At 43.5% G+C, this 18,369-nt stretch overlaps 2 protein-coding genes across 2 annotated transcripts; one reads left to right on the forward strand and one right to left on the reverse strand.

Annotated features, from left to right (window-relative positions):
• Positions 1 to 402: 402 nt before the first annotated feature.
• On the reverse strand, positions 403 to 6,617 carry bbof1a (basal body orientation factor 1a). Its single transcript, XM_073484472.1, has 10 exons — positions 6,564 to 6,617; positions 6,237 to 6,489; positions 6,094 to 6,159; positions 4,192 to 4,335; positions 4,025 to 4,105; positions 3,471 to 3,541; positions 2,746 to 2,890; positions 1,759 to 2,240; positions 1,407 to 1,511; positions 403 to 629 (listed from the first exon to the last, which is right to left on the reverse strand). The coding sequence occupies exons 1-10, from the start codon at positions 6,605 to 6,607 to the stop codon at positions 557 to 559; spliced, it is 1,464 nt and encodes a 487-aa protein (XP_073340573.1). The 5' UTR covers positions 6,608 to 6,617; the 3' UTR covers positions 403 to 556.
• Positions 6,591 to 16,469, forward strand: entpd5a (ectonucleoside triphosphate diphosphohydrolase 5a). The gene is made up of 14 exons (XM_073484473.1): positions 6,591 to 6,639; positions 10,739 to 11,226; positions 11,606 to 11,685; positions 11,924 to 12,067; positions 12,461 to 12,536; positions 13,080 to 13,115; positions 13,543 to 13,631; positions 13,723 to 13,802; positions 13,909 to 13,970; positions 14,068 to 14,169; positions 14,853 to 14,996; positions 15,114 to 15,170; positions 15,898 to 16,013; positions 16,178 to 16,469. The coding sequence occupies exons 2-14, from the start codon at positions 10,779 to 10,781 to the stop codon at positions 16,259 to 16,261; spliced, it is 1,518 nt and encodes a 505-aa protein (XP_073340574.1). The 5' UTR covers positions 6,591 to 6,639; positions 10,739 to 10,778; the 3' UTR covers positions 16,262 to 16,469.
• Positions 16,470 to 18,369: the final 1,900 nt, after the last annotated feature.

Consider the following 18,369-nt stretch of genomic DNA (forward strand, 5'->3'; position numbering starts at 1 on the left):
ATGTGCGTATTTCTGTATAAGCGCTGTGGTAAGAAAGAATTTTTGTCTTGTGGGAACAGATGCTTTTTAAATGGGTTGTGACAGAATTTGAACAAGCTTCATGCATGACAGAGAATACTCATCGGGCCATAGATATATGCAAGATATTTATAACGAGCACAAACAAGCATCTCGTATTCTGCTATAAAATATGATTGACGCTCTGTGGGAAGCAAACAAAGCAGAGGCAAAACAATGCACAGTGTGATGTGCAATGTAGAGGCCACACAGAGGTCATGTGGTGTGTATATCCGGCAGGCTGTTTGGGTTCGAGGACAGAACGAGCTCAGGCGCCTGGGTGATAAAGGTCGCCTGGAAGAGCTCCTCTCTCATTCTGGTAGACAGTCATCATTATACAAAGCTATAATGCAACTATGATAAATCAACATGTATTGAGATACTCACGCTCTCACGGCCAATACTTTTTAAAACATGGAACATGGGACCAATATATCTGCACAAGCTTTGTAATTGCGAGGATGAAGAGTAACTTTTATTCTTTAGTTACTTTAGTGTCCTACTCAGCTGCATCCCTGTCCACAAGGCTCTTCTCACAGGAGGCAGATAGGGCCAGATGTTGGCTGGCTTTCCTATCAGGAAAATGCAGAGTTGCAGTTAAATACAGAACCTCATAGCAAAAAAAAAAACATGTTTTAGCACATTGGTGTCTAAGCGCTTAGGCCTGCAGCCTGTCTTGGAGAGGGGTTACTCTGGGTCAACACAATGCACATGGTCTTAGATAACAGACTCGAGTGGCCAAATGCTCTGTGTTTTTCTGCTGGACTAGGTGCCAGACCACTGTTAACATGAATATACATCTCCTCCAGCCTGCCATACCCCCATACATCCAGATCCCCTGCACACTCCTCTCTGAAAATCATGTTACCAGCTGCTCTCTGACCACAAGCGTTTCAAAGAACAAAATAAACTGCTGGTGCACGTGAAGAGGGGCCAATAGGCTGAAAGCAAATCGACATGACCAGATGTTTGTTTCCAAGCACACGACTCTGCGGCCGGGCCTATTTTTACTATTGTGCTCAGACTCTTTCTTCATTCTTTTTAAGCAGCTGGATGGAAAAGAAAATTGCTTGAAGCCTAACTGATGTTTTATGGTATCCTCTTCTGCTGAGAAAATGGCTGTTTAAAACATTAAAAAGAGGGAGGAGTCACCAGAAGTTTGGCCTGAACAACCGCTCGGTGTCACCGCACTTTGTTGTTCAGAGGTAATTCATCCAGAAGTTTCGGTCCATTTTCAGGGATTATGAGTGGATTGTGCAGTATTATTTAAGGATGATGTCAATGAGCGATAAACAAGCAAGCGCTTAAGCTTAGACAAACATAATACAATCATTGAGAGGTTTTATTACCTTTCCCTCTGCACGTTCATTTTAGCAAAGAGAAGCCCGAGCACTTGTTCCTTCTGTTCCCAAGTGAGATCTGACATTTCAACTTTGCTTCCTGGTGGATGAGTCCTAAAATACACATGGATAAGATCAAAATAATTTCAACATCTGTGTATGAAATGAATAATGTTGAGTGTTACGTTTTGATGACCACTGAGGGGGGCCTTCCCACCAACATAGAACTGGCTAATTTGGTGGAAAAAGGGGTATGAATGAGCCGAGGGTTTGTTGGTGCTGATAAACACGAGGAATTAAAAATATCACAAAAGACACACAGAGCTGTAAAAGCCATGGAAATGATGGGAAGTGGACCTACCACCGTGCAGCCGCCTCCACGTCTGAATAGACAGAGTTGGTACTGTGGGGGCTTTTATGAAAGGTGCGGATGGGAGGGAACTTCAGCCCTCCTGCCGTGGCTTCCCTCATCCTCCAGCGATAATCCTGCTGTGCGTCCTTTATGTATTTCTTCCTGTTGGCCATGATCTCCTGCCTAACCTCAGCCAGTGCCCCATGGAAGAACTCCTCCAGCTCCCTGCGCTGCGACACCATGTTGCTCAGTTGCCCCTTGGCTTCCCGCAATTCCCTCTCCCGCTCTCTCCGCTGCTTCTGCAGCTTTACATCGTTGGCCATGATGCTGACCAGTCCCTTCCTCTGCCCTTCCCTCTCTCGCTCCTGTTCACCAGCTTTTATCTCTAGGCTCTGCTCCAGTGAAGCTACCTTGGCCTTCAGTTTGGATAGCTCCTCTTTTGGGGCCTTCATCTGAGCTGCATTCTCCTTTGCCTTCATCTCAAACTCTTTCTGGGTGAGCAGACAGAGGAGCAAAGCTGTAACATCGATGACAGAATCCTTTCATTTGCATGCCAATATAGACCTGGAACAGATCATGATTTGTGCGCTAGCCTGTGCTGTGCTGAGTGAGTGGCCAACGCTTCAACAAGGTGGATTTACTCCCTTGATTAACTGTCATCATCAGAGGTAAGATTAATGAGGCCAACATTTATTTGTCTAACAGAATCGGTGCCAGAAACCTGCAAGGAGAAGCCACTAAATTTGAACCCATACACCAGTGGAAACTCACCGCAACCACTGACCACAGTGAGGCTGGGTAGCACTCAGGAGGTTAGGGGTGAGCACGAGTAAACAACACAAGGGAAAAAAAACCACCTGAAATATATTCTGCACAGATCTGACAAGTGTTTCATAACTGAGATGATTGAAAATGACTTCATGGAGATGAATGCTCTCTATCCAAGGACTGCCTAATAGTAACACTGCTGTTTGCTGTCCTCTGGTTCAAACATACCTTGTCCAGTGCCAGGGAAGCGTTAACCTTCTCCAGTGACTTTGTCAATTTATGCAGGTCCTCTGCCTCCTTTACGTGATATTTCAGCGCTTCATTTAGACGGACGTTCTCCTTGAACACAGAGCGCGAGGCGTCGTCCAGCTGCCTAAAAGTTTACAGGACGGACAAAAAAGCGGTTGAGATATTTGAACACATCCCTGTGAACATATAATAGGCTCGTACTGAAAACACAACGATTCTTAGATGCAGGTGATTATACATTCTCAGTTTCTTGGTTCCTACACACGTAACTGAATAAACTAGGTCAGTCTACTTGACTTTTAAGGACAAACTAAATGTGTTCAAACATGAAATCAATTACTGACACTGAGACCAAACCGGCAGGACCACACCAGTATCAATGTTGATGTTTTATGAGCTGGAAAAACTAACTAAACATAGCAGAGGTGAAATATACATCGCATGGCCTCAAAAGTAATAAACTATGGTCTTCCGCTCACGCATTACATTCTCCTTCCTGCAGGACATTCAGGGGGGCGGCTGAAGATGTGATCATTGGCTTCAGTGATGTACACTATCTGAACGTGACCAACCAGTGTGGTCAAGAAAAATAACATCAGTTCTAGTTATATATATTTACACACATAAACACTCCTGAGCCCATCAAAGAGCAGTTTAAAGTACAAAATTAGATCGTAAAGGGGACGGCGGAAACACACACTCACTCAATGGCTTCTTTGCGGGCCATCTCCACCACCTGGACTATCTTCTGCTCAGCTTCCTTCTCCAGGCGAACCTGGAGGGAAACTCACTTGTTGTTTGGACAATATCAGCCACTAGCTACTTTTTCAGTAACAATCTGTCCATGAATAGGGGACCAAGTCTCCTCAACCAACCAACTGTTTGATTGATATGTTTTCAAATCTGATGTATTTCCCTGCAATTTCATTTCATGACTGGTCACTGAGTGCGTTTACATGTGCATTAGTATCCTGGTTTTGAGCGTTATCCTGTTTTTGATTATATTCAGGATACAGCATTTACACAGAACATGAAAAACGTTGGTATTTATATCCCTGTCTACATGATCATCCAGGTTTCTGATCGTCTGCCCACAGGCGCAACTTGATTTCTTTACATCTCATCCACTATTAGATGGTACAGAAACCATCAAAACAAAACCTGATTATAACCAGGATACTAGTGTGCATGTAAACACACTCATAATATTCCAAACTGATCAGACATTTTTTGTTGATTCTTTTACACGTAACAATACCTTCTCTTTGAAGAATTTGTTCTCCATTTCGTTCAGGTTTTCCCGATGCTCCTTTTCAGCAAGTTCCATGCTTTCTCTAATCTACAAAATACATTTTTTTCAGGATTGTTTGTGGTATTAACACTCTTAACAGGAAACATTTGATTGTGTGTTATTTCCGCCCTCACATCACTGAGCTCCTGCTCCATCTGGGCTTTCCTCGTCTGAAACTTCTTGATTTCCCTCATTCCATCCTGGATCATGTTAAAGTCGCTGGACTTCTTTCTGAACAGTTCCTGCATCTCATTGATTCGCAGTGTGTACTCTTCCACCTGGTGAAACCAATCGGATGATTAGACACCAACGTGAAAGTTAGAGTAAATGTTAAAGGAGCAGTTCACCTAAATTTGAGAATTCAGTCATTATCTGCTCACCCCCGTGCCGATGGGACATTGAGTGGAGTTTCGCAGTCCACAAAACATTTCTGGAGTCCCCATCTACTTAAGCTGTTTAGGATAATGCTGCAACACTGTTTTTTCCGTTGCGCTTCAGAAATGTTTAGTGGGCTACAAAACTTCACTTGGCGTGAGAGGATAATGACCGAATTTTCCTTTTTGGGTGAACTTGTCCTTTAAATGCATTCCTGTGAAAATGCATCCACTCATGTGCTGCAAAGTTCCCATAAGTGCAACTTGCATCAGTCAGGCAAGAGGATTTTATACCAAAGTTCACACAGGCCAAACTCTTCAGCAAACCGACCTCAACACAGATCAGTCAGGCCAAATACCTCAAGATGCTACTGTGGAAAAGCCCGTCTGCGCAAAAATGTGACAAAATGACCAAAGTCATGAGAGACTAGCAAAAACACGCACCCACAAACATGTCCATGACGACTAAATGAGAGGCTCTATCAACCATCTGATTACAACTTGAGGCCTAATCGTTATTCCTCACATAACTCTGTATACATCCATCTACATCAATGCGCCAATCTGCAGTATTTATTTATTTATTTGTTTGAAGTCAGTCTGCATCATCTGCAATTTTCATTCTGTGTGATCTATCAAATGGTCAGCTTTCCAAAACACTTCCACCAGTTTACAGTTAAAAGTGGTCCTTGTTGCATGCATCTGTCTTTTTCCTCACGCTGTGCACAAACTGTAGTTGGAAAAGTTTTTATAGAATAATTATTTGGCTGGGTGCATTTGTCAACACTCCTTAGACAAAAGCCAGGGCATTCAGGCCCAGCACTGCTGTTGATGGAGCACTTTCCATTAGCTAAAGTCCATTTGCAGGATGAACCTCTCACAATGAGAAAAAGGCTGTGAACATCATGCCTTAAGAGTCAACCACACGACAGTAGTTTTTTCCCCATAACCGGACATATGTGACAGTTCCATACTGTCTAAAATAGGGATGTTTCAAGTTGGTCCAGACCGTGCCTCTTTCTTCCTCCTCAGAAGCTTATTGGACTCCATTTTACCAGCGTGAAGTAAGAGCTGGGAGATGGAAAACAGCTGCTCGCAAAAGAAGCGAAAGGTCCTTTATTTTGTACTTTTTTGTCTAGTTAAGCTACTTGAATTTTGTCATATCAGTTTGACAGCTTGATCTTGACTAAAAGCTGCAGAGGTCAGCGAGGATAAGTCAAAATAAGACCCTTCTGGTGTGTGTTATGTAACCTAAACTGGCATTTTGGAGTAAGGATCTGTGTGGGGTTTGGTTAACACATCAAGACCAGCAGTGTGGCTGCCAATTCCCTACCAAGCACTTTCAAATTATGCTTTTTTGCCTGCGGCCACATGCATAAATAAAACTAACATTAGACCATGTATCTCGGAATGTGAGGGTTTGTTTTTTGTTTTATGGTCGCTTTGTTTGGTTGTTGTTTTCTTGCATAATAAATGCCAGCATAATTACACACGAGACAGCTGTTTAGACCCAGCGCAGCACATTTTTGAGATGCTGCAGGTTGAAACTGTAAATCACAGTATAGTATTCCACTGTGAACATGCCAAATTGAGCATGTTCTGTGGGCCCACAGTGAGAGCTGCCTTTCGTTTCTTGTGGCTGTGTTTTAAAAATGAACTCACCAGTTTGTTTTGCTCCTCACGTGCATGTGCCTCTTGACTTCTGAGGCGTTCCTGCAGCGTATTGATCTGTTACAAAACAATAAAGGTGTTAGTGAAACCGGTCATCGTTTTAATGCACACACACACACAAGCAAATCACCGACCTCCTTCTCGTAAACTACTCTTTTTCTCTCCCAGTGTCCCGCTGTGTCGACGGCGTCCTGCTCGGCGCGGTACAGCTGGTTGGTGAGGTACTCGTTGGTGCGTCCCAGCTTGAAGGCGGCCTCGCTGGTCTCCTTGAGCGCCTGCTCTCTGTCCTTAAACCTCAGCTCCCACAGGACAGCGTTGGCCCTGGCCTTCTCGATGTCCGACTCTCTGTCCGCTTTCGACTCCTGCTTGCCGTCTTTCTTTCCTTTCCTGCGATAAAAAATACACAAAGTGTAGCCCGAGTTTCCCCTTTGAGCGTCAACGCAGCAGAAGTGCGCACTTACCCGGCTTTCGCCCGCTTTACTTTGGTGACTTTCTTCGTCGGCATCCTCGCTACTGAGTACTGCACAACACTACACGGTAACTACCGCAGGATTTTCACAGTTCGGCCGTTGCGAGCTCCTGTTCATTTATGAATGTAAATGTTTGTGTACGGTTTGATGCCATGGAGACACTGCAGGCGAGAGAAAGGTCAAGTTTCTGTGTCCCAGGACCTCTGATAACTGACACCTCCTCTACATCTGATACACCGCCTTATTCAACCATGTTTGTTGGGTACTGCACACCAATTCTATCATATTTATGTACATTTCACTGTCTCTGATAACCCATATCTAAAACATCCTTACAGAGAAGTTCAGTTACAAGACACACGATAGATAGATAGATAGATAGATAGATAGATAGATAGATAGATAGATAGATCATCAACCATCAGTCAAACCAATGAATTGCATAGATGAGTACTGGGAATAATTATAAAGTGAAAGCAAGGTTAACATAAAAATAAGATTACATAGGCTGTATCACCTGGTGGAAATCTATAATCTGCCTTTTTCCCGGCAGATGTTTTGACTTGTCATAGTAAAGGACAGGTTTACTATTCCCATTAACGATGGATTCGTCATATATCAGTCCCGATAAGACATGACAGTGGGACAGCGCGCACAGTATCAGGACCCTGTGCTACTGAAAAGGAAAGAGAGAGCCATTGTTGATTTTATTTGCACTTTTGCTTTTCATAATGTCGAAATGGAAAAGGCCTATCATTGACATCATGACATGGTTATGTCATGATGTACACCTGAGTTTATCACAAATAATAACATTTGAAAAGGAAGTTTAGATATACATGAGCATTAAAAACTGTATACATCTTCATTTGTACTTTTTTGGGATGTGCACGCTTCTATAAACTTTAAGTTGCGGCCTTGTATTTTGTATCTGTCCGTCTGTAAAAGCGCGCTTGTGAGTTTCTCCTGAATAAATGAAGGTTTTAACCAATCAATCCTCCGATCACTGTAGGAGATAATGAAATGCACATGTCTGCTCTGCTCCGCCGCCTCTGGACTGACACAGAATGGCTGCATTTGTCTCTTGTCTTGTAATTACAGTAGTCTCAAGCCGGGCTCTATCAAGAAAGGATCTGTTTGCACATGATCTCCTCCCACATGATGACATGACATACATTTGTCATTTGTACTCCTGTCAGCAGTATTGTCCCTGTTATACTGAAAGGACTATATGTTACTTACTCTCTACCGTCCCTCACTTTTTTCTTTTCTTTCCCAGAGCTTTGGGAAAGCCACAAAGATCAACGTAAATGCAGTGACTTTTTACATCTTCGAAGACGCTAATCCAAAAAAACCACAAAAGAGACAATGTAAAGTTACATAGGCCATAATTCAAGCTCCAAACCACCGAATCCTCTCCATTATCTTGTTTAGCTTTCTGCAGGAGCATGGAGTGTCCACTTTAGATTATTCCTAAAACAAAAAAAAGGAGATATCGCAAAAGTGTTGGGTGTAGCTACTGTAAACTGAATCATATAGGGTCGCTCTCTGCTCTGGCATCATGAACACAGTTTGAAGACTAAATTTAAAGGTAATTACTATGACAGTGAGGAGAGAAAACTGAAATAACCCTGAACTTTTCAAAGCTGTCATTATCATTGGAATTGTAATGACAAGGTTTGGGTCTCTTCAATGGACTTTTCGGGGTAGGACACCCACAAACATGGCATTCCTGAGGGCAACATTGCAGCATATTAATGATATATTGCACAGCGCAGATTACAAAGCTGGGGTCCCTTCTCATGCTTTACGGTTGCAGTTAACTTGAAACAAAATACCAAAATTGAAACTACCTCTGCTTTAAAACATCATGTTTGTTATGTGCTGTGTCATGCTGTGGAGGAGCGCTTTACACACAATTTATACTGCAGCTGTGCACATTTGGTTGACATCCTAACCTAATTTGGCAGCATGCAGAACTCCCAGTAGATATTGTTTAGTTAATTGTAGAGGGAATATTCAAGATTTCTGCTAGTCTAAATTCACATGACATTTTGCCTGTAGGGCGAGTCCTATTGCATCACATTTTAATGATAATATAAAGTAGGTCATGTGCTGTGATTCATATATCAAAGGAGGATTGCAGCTGTCCAAACACTGCTCATTATCCTGATAAATTGCTACGTTAACCGCAGGATGTGGCAAGTAAATATCAACAATGATTTCAAACTGAAGACCAGACAGCATGACTTTTTTGGAAATATTTCTAATAGGACATCTTTATCCAGGGTTTATGAGTCACATTATCACACTGTTAAACATGCAACCAAGACAACTATGGGCACAAGTCAGCGAGAGGTCCTGCACATGTACGCTTTGATAGGGGCGAACGACCATTCTGGTGAGCCACAGGATTGAAAAAAGTAGCCGCAGTATTTAGAAAAAAGGAAGGAGGAAAGAAAGTCCAATATTTTTAGTACAAATTACAGTGTTGGAACAGTGCTTTGCACAGTTGAGTGTCCTGGGAGTGGAATGGCATGATGGGGGAACACTGGTGCCAAGCCCCACCCTCCCCACATTGTCCTCTCGGTGGACTTCCCGCACTCTCCCGTGCCCATCTGAAGGACCTCTGCCCTCCCCTTACCCTCCTGGCTGGGCTGGCCCACAGCTCATTTTCTGCCTCGGTCGCCCTCTGCATGAGGTGAAGCAGTCTCGTATAAGCACATGTTAAGTCAGGGTTGGGGTAGGGTCAGATCTTCATGGATGCCTCAGAATCTAGACTACCAGCGCCTTCTGTTTCAGATCTCTGTCTTCTTTCTGTTGATACAAAGTGGGTGGAAAATACCACAGCCTGGTACAAATCTCAGTTCATGCAAGGTCTCCGACTTGCTGTCCCTCTGTGCGATATCCTGGGTGCTTCTGCAGTAACTTTGAGCGTTACATGAGAAAGCATTAGCTGATACACTACAGCATGGCTTCGTGATGCCGTGCCAACCACCCACCTAAAGCAGAGAAACAGCCACTCATGCTTTTCATGCATTCTCTCTCGTGAAACGTGCCTTGCTGCCCAAATATTTTTCCCTTGGAAAGCCTGTGGTTAACACAGGGATGAGTGGGAGTGAGATGATTGCTGACATTCTTTTAACTTTTATGCCAGCTGGAGTGCAGGTCACATTTGCATTTTTGAAGGTTGGTGAAAGGGCTGCAGTAGATTTAATGTGGTGATTATTGCAGGATCATGACGGGCAGGTTGAAAGGATTTTTTTTTTAAATGCATGCATGATTCATTCGTGCTGCTGAACATGATTTAGTGGAGAGATTAATACCTAATACCTAATAAATAAAGCAGAATCCATTCTACTATCAGTAAATAATGAAGTAGTTGAAGTTTCTTTAAGTTTATTGTGTGAGGCCTGAGCTATTTTAAAATAAAGCTAAAGATTAATTCCAGAAATGAGTGCAAACATTGGAAAAATGTCATATTTAAGTCGCCTCCTTTTTATAAATTCTGCAGCAAGTAATTTAAAGACTCTAAACATGAACCTGAATCGTTCTTAATTTAGTTAGTGGCCAAATTTGAGCTCAAGTGAGGTGAAGCGGTGAAGAAGTGGAGCTGTGAAAGTCCAAAGAGTTGCAGGGTGAAGGCATTTTCTGAGGCAAGTTCCTATGTAAGTCTTAAATGCACCCATAAAAAGTATTTTAAGACCCTTTCTTTTCTTTTCTTTTTTTTTTTTAGCGCGAGCCATTCATTTTCACTTCTTTATAAACCCCTTTCTCATTTACTAAGAGGGAATTTTTTGGCCCCAGAATAAGCAGTAAAAAATGAGGAGGGGAAAAACATAACCCAAAATAATCCTCCTCCTCCTCCTCCTTTACAAAAAAAAAAAAAAAAAAAAGGGAAATGCTGCTAGTAGGCAGGTAGTCAGCCTCCAGCTCAGCTCACAGGAGGGGGGACTCCTGATGGAGCTGGGATGGACCGCCACAGGATTGGTGGATGGCTGCTCTCGGTGTGGCCCCATGCCAAGCCCTTATGTCTTTATATACTGTAAACAGATGACCGGACAGTCCTGAGTGTGCTTCTGCTCCTCTCTCTCCTGTCAATCTATCCACTCCTCCATCATCCACCAGGGCTTCCTCTTCTTTCTCTTCTCTTCTCTTCTCCTCAGCTCTCCTGTTTTTGACTCTCCTTCCCGGGCTGTGAAAACAATGGCCACGCCGAACCTGCTCCTCACCCTCACCGTGTGGCTCCTGTTTGGGAGCCTCTTATTAGCGGAGGCGACTTACTACCGGCACCACCGCTACATCCCTCACTTCTACCGCTACCGGGAGCACTCCGCCAACACGGAAAACCTCCTCCCCGAGGTCTCCAACCCGGCGCCTGAAGTTGCGCAGCCCGGCGTGCCGACCTTCCCCGAGATCCCCGAGGTGTTCCACCCGGTACCTGAAGTCATCCACCCCATACCTGAGGCTTTCCACCCGGTGCCCGAGGTCGTGCATCCCGCACCTGAGCCCTACCACCCACCTGCGGTTTACGAGCCGGTGCCTGAAGCCTCCTCCCCCGTCAACCTGACCCGGGTTTTCTACGGGATCATGTTTGACGCCGGGAGCACAGGCAGCAGGATCCACATCTACAAGTTCATCCAGAAAGACCCCGGTGAGTACTCTTCCCACTCTTCCCTCTCTCCTCGTGTCTCTAAACCAATGGTAGGGCTTTCTACACATGCTGCGGGCTCCCACTCTGTTTGCTTGCTGTTGGGTCATTCACTGTGTGGTGTGAGGACAAGCATGCACCGGCACACTGAGTGCAATGAGCTTCTAAAAGTAGCCCAGATGGACTTCTAATTTGTCTGACTCAACTGTGTAGGAAGCAGCAGACCTTCTAAAAGTGAACCAGGATGTAGGTGAGGTGCTGCAGTCTAAATATCAGGAGCAGTGACAGAAAAGATATGCAATTACACCTACTTGAGTTTCAGTTTTATTTATAGAGTATGCACTCTGGTTTATGATCTGTTCTCTGTCCTCTTTGTTTGTAGTCGAGCTGCCAGTTCTGGACAACGAGCTTTACCATGCAGTGAAGCCCGGACTGTCTGCTTACAAGGACAAAGTCGAGGAGGTATGTACGCCTGTTTACACCATCACTTGTCATTAATCATCAGGTGTATTAGGGAGGTGTTCCCTGTCTGCAAATCACCAAAAACCACAGGGATTTTCCAAGGGCTGGGCTCATGTGATGTCAACACGGTGTAATTACAAAAAACACCTCCTGGTGATGATGTCACCGCTGCCCACTCCTGCCCGCTGTATTTACCTGCCTGTGACTTACACCTGTTTTTCAATACCTTGATCCGCAGGGTGGCAACACCATCAGGCAGCTGTTGAAGATCGCCAAGAAGACAGTGCCGGAGGAGGAATGGCACAGGACCCCCGTGGTCCTGAAGGCCACGGCGGGTCTGCGTCTGCTCCCCGAAGACAAGGCCAATGCTCTTCTGAAGGAGGTGAGGCCCGTTTTCTCTCTGCCCTCAGACAGTTTGGCACAAACAGCACCCGTCCCGCCAAGGAGCGGAGATGAGAAACCACTAAGTGCTTACAACTGTCACAGAAAAAAAAAAAAGGCAGCGAGTCTGCCCATTTGGTGGCTATCATGTTGAAAAAAACAGCTGTTGTGGGGTTGTGTGGAGTAACCATATTTGTCATTTAACGTATTAAATCCAGGCTACTGTTCCAGCCATGTTTGTGGTTGAGTTATCTGTCACTCTAAAACAGAACAGACACAGTTTGTCTTCTGCAGCAGAGCAGAGTGTTTGGTCATGTAGCGTAACGTCATTGTGTTGCCTTCACACATAAAGAGTAGATAATCGTAACGAAGTGGTGATAAATCTACTCCACAGGTGCGAGATGTGTTTGATGAGTCCCCCTTCTTTGTGCCAGACAACAGTGTTTCCATCATGAATGGAGCAAACGAAGGTAGGTCATCTTTTAATGTCCTTAAACATATTCACACTCACAAAAACACATCAAACAACTCATTTTTTATGTTTTTAATTATGATTTTTGTAAGATATTGCCTGACCAGGTGCCTCATTTACTGAGGATGTAACAAATGACGCTGCTCTCATTATTCTTTTTACAAGAGGTCTGTTACTACCTCACTGAAACAAATAAATATGCCAGCGTGAGTTGCTTGCTGTCCCACGCCCAATAATTTAGTGCGATCCTCCACATCACTCATTAAGACACCCTCACCATGTTATGTTTCATCACACAGTTTGTGCCATTCATTATCCTCACTTTATGAGCGCAATAACTCGACATCTGAGACAATTGTAATTACCTGGGCTGGTCTGGAATCCTGCGTGTTAGTAACACCAGCTTCTGCTGCTTTAATATCAGCTTAACGAAGGAGAGCTGCACTGAGAGTGTGTGCTCCAACACACTCCAATGTGAACATCAGTTGCGATCACTTCTCAGGGTGTTGCTAATGCAGACATTTTCACCCATGTGTTTTAGGAGTCCTCGCCTGGGTCACAGTGAACTTCCTTACAGGTAAGACATTGCTTGTGTTTTGCTATGGTGGTGTTAGTGGTCAGGAGGCTCATATCTGAGGCTCCAGTGTACACAGAAGCCCGGCAGTGAGAGACTCTTGTCTCCTGTCTGAGGTTATGAGCTTGAATCACTGGCCCCAAACAGGCTGAGAAAACAAGCAATATTTCCTCGCCTTTTTCACACAGCCATGGCACCACTCAAAATGTATTTTGATCAACACGGTTAAGCTTTCGAAAACCAAAAAGGTGTTTCCCCTCTCAGTGGGGAAAGACATGCATCCTTTGTGACACGAGAGGTTGTAAAAAGGAATAAACTTTAACTAAAAGTGGTGATGAATCCACAAGATTACACAGTGTGCTCTGTTTGTTGCACGGATGACGGATTCAAAGTTTCCTTCACCCAACGTGATGTGTTTATTTTTTCATAGGTCACTTGTACTCCAACACAAGGAAGACAGTGGGCATCCTGGATTTGGGTGGAGGATCTACACAGATCACATTTCTTCCCAAGTCAAAGGTGAATGAAATATTTAATGTGGCGAATAAATCTGTTTGAAAATGTCCTCACCAAAGATCCAACACTAAAACATTTGTTGTGTGTCCAACAGAAAACCATTCAGTCTGCTCCTTCCACTTACATCGCCAAATTCAACCTCTTCAACAATACATATCAACTCTACACACACAGGTAAAAACAGACAAAGATGCTGTATTCCCTATGGATGTGATCACACGTGTATTCTGTAGAGTAAAACAAATGCGTCTGTCTAACAACTTGTGTCACCATCACATAGCTACCTTGGAAATGGACTGTATGCAGCTCGATTGGCAACTCTTGGAGCACTAGGAGCCGATGGTAGAGTACCAAGCACCTTCTATCACCTCGTTTGCACTTGCTGTGTCATTCCTTCATTGGGAAATAACACATTCTTTCTTGTTTTTGTTGTCTCCAGGTCTAGATTGGAAAATCTTCACTAGCTCCTGCCTGCCAAAAAAGTTCAGAGAAGATGTGACTTTTGGAGGAACAACCTACAAAGTTAGCGGGATTCCAGACGGTGAGATAAAGGCACCCTGAGGTTTTGATTTCCTTCCCGGTATCTTGGATGCAGCGATCCATGCATTCCTTTCTCAGCTCTAGAACACAATAGAGTACAGTATAACGCAGTCTCGCACGAGAACATTTTTTCGCTCAAGTATCTGTAACCTTGGCGCCAAACGCATGTTTTGTCATCCTCTCTCTCGCCCGTCCTCCCTCTCGAACAATTATACTGCAGTCAACCTTGTATTTAAACGAAAAGAAAACTGTCAGTTAACTTCACAAATAAGGCAGTCACTCCCATACCACAGTCAAGTAGCCAAAAGATGCTGGGCTTGTCCCTGAGTTGTTATTTTTTTTGTGTAACGAGTGGCTTGATCTGGACCGCTCACAATTATGTGGTAAAAATAGACAGCCCAACAGGGACGAGCTAACTGCCGCTCTTGTCAGCACATGGTTTTTCCGGCACAACTGAGCCAACCATACCTATGGGGCTGTGTGAAACTTGTCTTTCTGGGGCTTCCCTTGTGAGCCCCCCAGCTTCAACCCCCTGGCTGACCTCAGACTGGAGGCTCTTCCGATTGCATTCTGAGCATCGCTGCATCCAAGCACCTTTAACTCATTGTTTCCGTCACCGTTTTCAATGTTAGTTGAGAAAATCTTTGACAAATCTACATTTACCTTTTGTCTTTACCTCCTCAGGCTACGCCGGCTATAAGTTGTGCTACTATGAGGTGATGAAGGTCATCAAAGGAATCGTCCACCAGCCTTATGAAGTGAAGGGCAGCAGCATCTTCTACGCTTTCTCCTACTACTTCGACAGAGCTGTGGAGTCTGGCCTCATCGGTGAGTGGGCACAGACCGAGAAGCTACTGTACCTTCCAGTGCCATTATCCTTTCAGCTAATTATCATCTTCTGCACAAAGTCGGTATTCAAATTGCATGTTTGTTTTTTCTGCGCAGATGGCAGTCGAGGTGGTGCGCTTGAAGTCAGGGATTTTAAGAAGAGAGCCAAAGAAGGTAAGGGTTACAATATTATCTTCTCTAGGGATGGATGAGCTTGTGTATGAAACCAACAATCTTACAAGTTATATATACCAGTCGTCTAACCGCTTAAACTTCGCGTGACATAGTCTAAACAGCAAAAGCACGAAAGTTTGTTTGTGCCCAATCAGTTGGCGCAACTGTACCAAATTGGCACAGCTGATCCTCTCAAAAACAGTGTTTCAGTGTGATTCACTGATGCTTAACAGGTTGATTGTGTGACACTAGTAACGTCCATGTAGATAGAACCAGATTTATAGTTGGACCGAGCTGGTGTGTTATGCAAGGCTGTTTGTGTTGTGAGAACACTGTCACATGGACAAAGCCTGGCTCAGGCCGGGCTGGCAGCCGAGCTGACGATGTCTGCCTGGCCCGGGCAGGAGGGCACCTGACAGCCACACACCACCTGGGGGCTGACACATACCGAAACACACAAACTATGTACTGGGCAGTTCGACACCGCCACCCACCCGCAGCCTTGTGCTGACCCTCAGCCGTTCTCCTCGCACCTCCCTGTTTATTCAGTCGTACAAAAACAGAAAGATCATCTTTTAATCATGTAGCACAGAGGTTAGAAAGGTGATTGTTTTTTTGTTAAGACATGGAATGGAAGGTGTCTCTGTGTCAAATGCTTTTTGTCAGTGGTATGTGAAACCTGTGTTAATGTCATGTCTGAAACCTTGTGGTTTTTTTGTGTTTGCAGTGTGCAACAAAATGACCAAATACCGTGCTATCAGCCCCTTCCTCTGCATGGATATGACATATATCACTTGTCTGCTAAAAGAGGGCTTTGGCTTCAAGGACAGCACTGTGCTGCAGGTGAGCAATTCAGAGCCACAAAGATACAAAATACAGAAAGCCACACAACAAAACCATCATATTCCGTCTTCAACACTGTATTTTTCCAATCGGTAGAAGACCAAGTATAAGAAATTGTTTCTTTGTGGTGGTAATGGAGACGCTCCTGTCACTCTGTTCTACAGCTAGCCAAGAAGGTGAACAACGTGGAGACGAGCTGGGCCCTGGGGGCGACCTTCGACTACTTCAGAAACCTCAACATCCACTAAGGACAGCTCGCTGTCACTGCAGCCGGCACTGAGAGGGACAGTCTGTCACTGTGAGGCTTCCCTTCCTCCGTCCACCCTCGATCAGCCCGTCCCCCTCACAGACACACTCAGTCCCACCACGCTTCCTCACCCACACAACGCCCCTTCCTCTTTTCCTCAACCTCGGCACCCTGCGAACACTCCGAGAACTGTTGAAAAAAAAAGAAGAAATCACTATATTTTTATAAGGCCAGCTATTTCTACTGTATGTTGAGCTCATGACTGTTGGTGGGCTGACTTTTATTGTTTTGTAAAACGTTTACATTTTTGATTCCTTATGGGTGTCTGATCTGAAATGTTGTTCACGCCTACCTGTTAGATGTGTAGAAGGGTAGTTCAGAAGCAATACAACCAGTCATGGTATTTTGGTGCTTACTGTGGTCCTGGTGTGCTCTGTACACTAAAGTGGAATATATTTAGAGACTAGTTGCTGGAAATGCAACCATAGTTTTCCTGCTACATGCCTGTAAATCAGTCTTTCTATTTTAGCAGTAAATATTTTACAGGACCCTCATTCTTTGGCCCCTAGCCTTTAGACGATCATTGGAAATAGAGCAGTTGATTTCTTTTCTTCAACTTTGCACACAACACTTTAATTGCAGAAATTGTAGCTAAGACAAGATCGGTTGCTTTGAGTTGTACATATTAATCATGTAGTGTTGGATTCACCACGACTGAGGGGGGCAGAGAGAGCGCTGTGGAGAGCTGCCACTCACAGACTGTGTTGTATAGCTGTTACATGTTTGAGGTTAATGCCTGTAGTTTAAAGTTCAGCCATTATTGTTTGTTGAGTCTACAGTGGTAAAGACTGAATCAAGCATGGCTAAATTGCAGGGGCCCTAGGTCTGGGCTGTATTTTAGACTAGCAATAGAAAAACCTCTCATCAAGGGCAGATGGTGGACCCATCAACATAATTTACAGCCATTAAATACAGCAAAAATGTAAGCAGAAATTATGTAAAGCGTCTGAAACCCATGACTCCTTCATTTGTTTTGTCTTTTTTCTTGTGAACTGTACAAATATTTAAAAAGTTTATCTAATGTAGAGTATTTTAATTATCCTCATCCAATATTAACTCTTGAACTTTTCCGTGCTACAGCTCCTCACGCCGTGCCTTCGCCGTCTTTCCAGTATTCAACATGATTTATAACTACTGCTGTATATACATGATGTAAACTTTGAATTGTAAAATCTTTTGACAGGAACTGCTTTTACATTACAAAAATGTTATGCTGCACAGTTTCTCAGAAATGCCTCTATGTTCATCAGTATAAATAACCTGATGGCTGATAATATGTAAATTGTTTTTATTAAATCCAGTGAAATAAGTGTATACTATACAGTACATGTATGTTTTAATAAAACGTGAAAAATGAGCTTTGTGTGAATTCTACTTTTTTATATTGAGACAGACTTCTTGTAATGAAATGCTATGAAGTGAACTAGTATCCTGTGGTCTCCTCTATGAAAAATAATTCCATCACTGTGACTACACCATTTCATGCATCTAAAAAATGAAGCTCTTCACACGTCTTCATATATTAGCTGAAAGATGTACTTAATGGATAATTAAGAGCTTGGTCTATGAACTGCATCTGCAAAATAGAGGATTTTAAAGGCATGTTATGTAGTTTTTTGGAATAAATTATAACCAGAAGAGAAAGATCTTCATTGACTGATTTTTTTTATGCCTAAACAAACTAAATAAACGAACACTCTTCATTTTAATGACTGAATAAACTGAATAAACAAACTGACCTTAAAGGACAACACAATTTCACACTGTTTCACTTTGTTTATATTTGGCGGACCCCGCCACCTTTCTGGCTCCAAACAGTGTCCTTGGGACCTTATTTTCCTCTGAGAACAGCTTGTTTATTCAGTTATGGAAAATATATCATTCATATTTTAATTATTACAATTCTGGAGTTTGAATTTCTTCTCCAAAACTACATAGTGCCCTTTTAACATCAACAATCCTGATGCTTTTGATGTAATATGCTGCAATGTAGTGCACTATTTGTCAATGTGGATTTATTTTGCACCAAAGCAAACAGAAGAAAAGATC

Source organism: Pagrus major, chromosome 16, assembly GCF_040436345.1.
Source record: "Pagrus major chromosome 16, Pma_NU_1.0".
Classification (NCBI taxonomy): domain Eukaryota; kingdom Metazoa; phylum Chordata; class Actinopteri; order Spariformes; family Sparidae; genus Pagrus; species Pagrus major.